At 37.3% G+C, this 3,037-nt stretch overlaps 1 protein-coding gene across 5 annotated transcripts in view; it reads right to left on the reverse strand.

Annotated features, from left to right (window-relative positions):
• The window catches only part of LOC102812524 (receptor-type tyrosine-protein phosphatase delta-like), a 560,069-nt gene that overhangs the window by 273,337 nt on the left and 283,695 nt on the right, over positions 1-3,037 (reverse strand). For 3 of the 5 annotated variants that reach the window (XM_006863767.1, XM_006863765.1, XM_006863769.1), the window contains 3 exons: positions 2,357-2,545; positions 1,104-1,112; positions 323-340 (listed from right to left, as the gene is read on the reverse strand). In XM_006863767.1, coding sequence (XP_006863829.1) covers positions 323-340; positions 1,104-1,112; positions 2,357-2,545 — 216 coding nt within the window. The remainder of the gene's footprint in view (positions 1-322; positions 341-1,103; positions 1,113-2,356; positions 2,546-3,037) is intronic. The other 2 variants (XM_006863766.1, XM_006863768.1) reach the window with 1 other exon arrangement.

A 3,037-nucleotide genomic window follows, 5' to 3' on the forward strand; every position in this document is an offset into this window, starting at 1 on the left:
AAAAAAAAAAAAAAAAAAAAAAAAAGAGCGACAGATGGTACGTTGTGACTGGTCAGTGGTCTAAAGACCTGGATATGCTTTCTTTGAAGCATATCACAACTTAAATCATCACTTTCAGAAAGAAAGAAATGAACAAAACAAAGAGGAAAGAAAAATCTAAAAGAAAAGGAAAGCCCACAATATGAGAGTCACTGGAAATTAAAAAAAAAAAAATGATGGATGTTCTTGGAATGGTTTTGAAAACAGGACACAGACAAGAGGAAATGAAAGGACAGGAAGAATGAGTAAGATCATTCTGTGAACGTTAGTTCAGCATTCTTACCTCTTATTGGTGTACCACCTGGGTGGATAATATGAATGCAAATAAGATTAGAAAGAAGAAGCGTTAGTTCAAGAAGAAGGAGACTAGGGCTGGGGAGAAGAATTCAATTAGATTTACAGAATTCAATAAGGACTTAAAAAGAAACTTGAATTACTATACTGGTAAAACAGGAATATATTAGGTAGTATTATGAGATCATAAAAGCAAGTTGCATTGTATCATAGAAGGGCAAAGACCTCAACAGGTGGTATCAGAGAAGCAACTGAGTTCTAGATCTGGGGATATACAGGGTTAGAATTGTATTGCATAGGCCTCATGTCCCTTTAAAAAGTAAAAAGCAAAAAAAAAAAAAAAAAGAGAACTATACAATATTCTAAAAATCTTAGTTTAGAGAAATAGTGGCTAAGCTGTTTAAGTATATCTAGAGAGAGAGATTATATATATACGTATGTATGTATATATATAATTATATACTGTAGGAAATCCCAAACACTAACTAGAAGCAGATATTGCTGATGGGTTCCTCTTAGGCCACTTGCTGTGTTACATTTGTGTGATAAAACTTGTGCACTGTTTTATTTTTCTATACAATATTGGTATTTAACAGTCAACAACGCTTTGGAGGTGTGAGTGTGCGCGCCACTAGGGAGGTCTGGTGTCTACACTGACAGTTAGTAAAATGCATGCCATGCATTTTATTAATAATAATAATAATCATCGTCTGAGTATGGAAATTAGTGGGGGGGGGGGAGTGAAGTGCGCTTCAGAACTAAGCACTTACCAATGGATTCTGGAGATTTAAATACGGAGAGAAGAAAGACAGCATAAAAATATTATTATATTCCTTATAATTTGGTACACATTTTTCAGAGTTAAAGCTTTATAAACTAAATCATCTATGTTACAGGTGAAAAATTAATTCTTTATTTACAATAACAGAATGCTAATCTACACAGTTCTGCTGACAACAAGCAAAAGAGGCAATTAACAAGACGTTTTAACATCACGGGGGACAGGTCAAAAGCTGAGAATTCTGGGAAGACAGGCAATTAAACAACTTAGAATTTTATCACAATAAGACTACCAACGTCAAAGTAAACAGATTATTAGTATATGTCCCATGACATTACCTAGGGACAAGCTCTAAAACGTATGAAATTTTGAAGTATCCTTACTTTGAAGCTAAAGAGACCACAGGGATAAACTTGGGGATGGGGGTGGGGGAAGGGGAAAGGGCAGCGAGTGAAGAAAGAGAGGAAGTAGCAAGAGCTGGAGTCTACACCAAAAGCAGACTTCTGTAGATCCAGTCACTGGAAGGGTCAAAACTTCAGTGTAGGCGCACGCTACTGTGGCTAATGTGTAGAAACTACTCACTCACAATCAGCATGAGATTAACCAAAATCCCCTCCTTCCACTGGTACTTTATTAAGGATTCTTTTTAAAAAAGGCATCTGGTTTCATGGAATGGTGCTTCTGTGTTCTATGTATTGGTGAAGAGAAAGCAGCTGTGCCCAAGCTTACTAAACTTTGGTAAAGGGTGTGGCTCAAATGTAGAAACGACAGCAGAAAACACACTTTAATCAAATTGAATCATTTTCATGTTTAATATGAACATTTTGATTTTGAATGGATATAACCATTGGAACTTCTTGCAAGTTCTGAACGAAGTCCAATGTTGAAATAAATTTGTCTCGAAAGGAAACAGAGAAAGAAGAAAGAAAGAGGAGAAAATGGATCCATCAAATACTGCCAAAGAGCAGTAAATTAAAAAAATATCTATCAAAATACAGTCACAGCCGTGAGCAATGTGGATTGAACAGAAGCTGCAACACACAGAGAGAGAAGGAGAGAAACAGATTCTGAAACGGGCTATGACATCACAGAACATCGACAACACATTAAATAACAGAGAAAGAGAAGAGGGAGAAAAATCAATACCTAAAAATTAAAAAAGTAAAGAAAAGAAAAAGAAGGAGAGGAAAAGATTGTTTATAAATTCTCTAGGTGTTAGTGGGAACATTAATAAGATCTTACCTGATCGTAACTGCTTAATACGGCCATTGTTGTTGCTTGTGTCCACGGGTAAGAAATCCTTGAACCAAGTGATTTCTGGATCTGGATTCCCACTGGCTGCACAAAGCATGGTGGCGGTGCGTGTGCGCTCCACCACCTTCAACTGTGGGCCCATGTCAATGGTGGGGAAGCCCCTGGGAATTTGATCCTCTGCAAAACAAAAGGTCAGACAAACATGTTATTGTGGGAGATGCTCAAGAGTCAAAAGATAGTGACCACCGGTTATTCCTTTTCAACATATTGATGTTGTGAGGCTAATACAGACCAGGAAGCACTGCACTATCTGTTGTGACTCATAGTGACACTGTATAGAGTTTCCAAGGAGGGGCTTGGTGGATTTAAACTGCAAAGCTTGTGATCAGCAGTTTAATGCTACGACTGATAATAAAAAAAACAGTAAGAATAAAACTCTTTTCAACAAATGAGGTATCTGACTCATGCCAGAGATGACTTACCAAAAATCCATTGGAACGGAATCGTGTTGTAAGCCAGGGAATGTTTATGTTATGCTGTGTTTTTCATTGGTTAATTTTTAGAAGGTTGCGACCAATACCCTATAGAGGAAGGAAGCCTCCCCCTAGGACTGGCTCTTTAGGACCTGATCCTTGGTAAAGTGGAGAAGGACATCTTACTTGGTAAAGT

Source organism: Chrysochloris asiatica, unplaced genomic scaffold (assembly GCF_000296735.1).
Source record: "Chrysochloris asiatica unplaced genomic scaffold, ChrAsi1.0 scaffold00056, whole genome shotgun sequence".
Lineage (NCBI taxonomy): Eukaryota > Metazoa > Chordata > Mammalia > Afrosoricida > Chrysochloridae > Chrysochloris > Chrysochloris asiatica.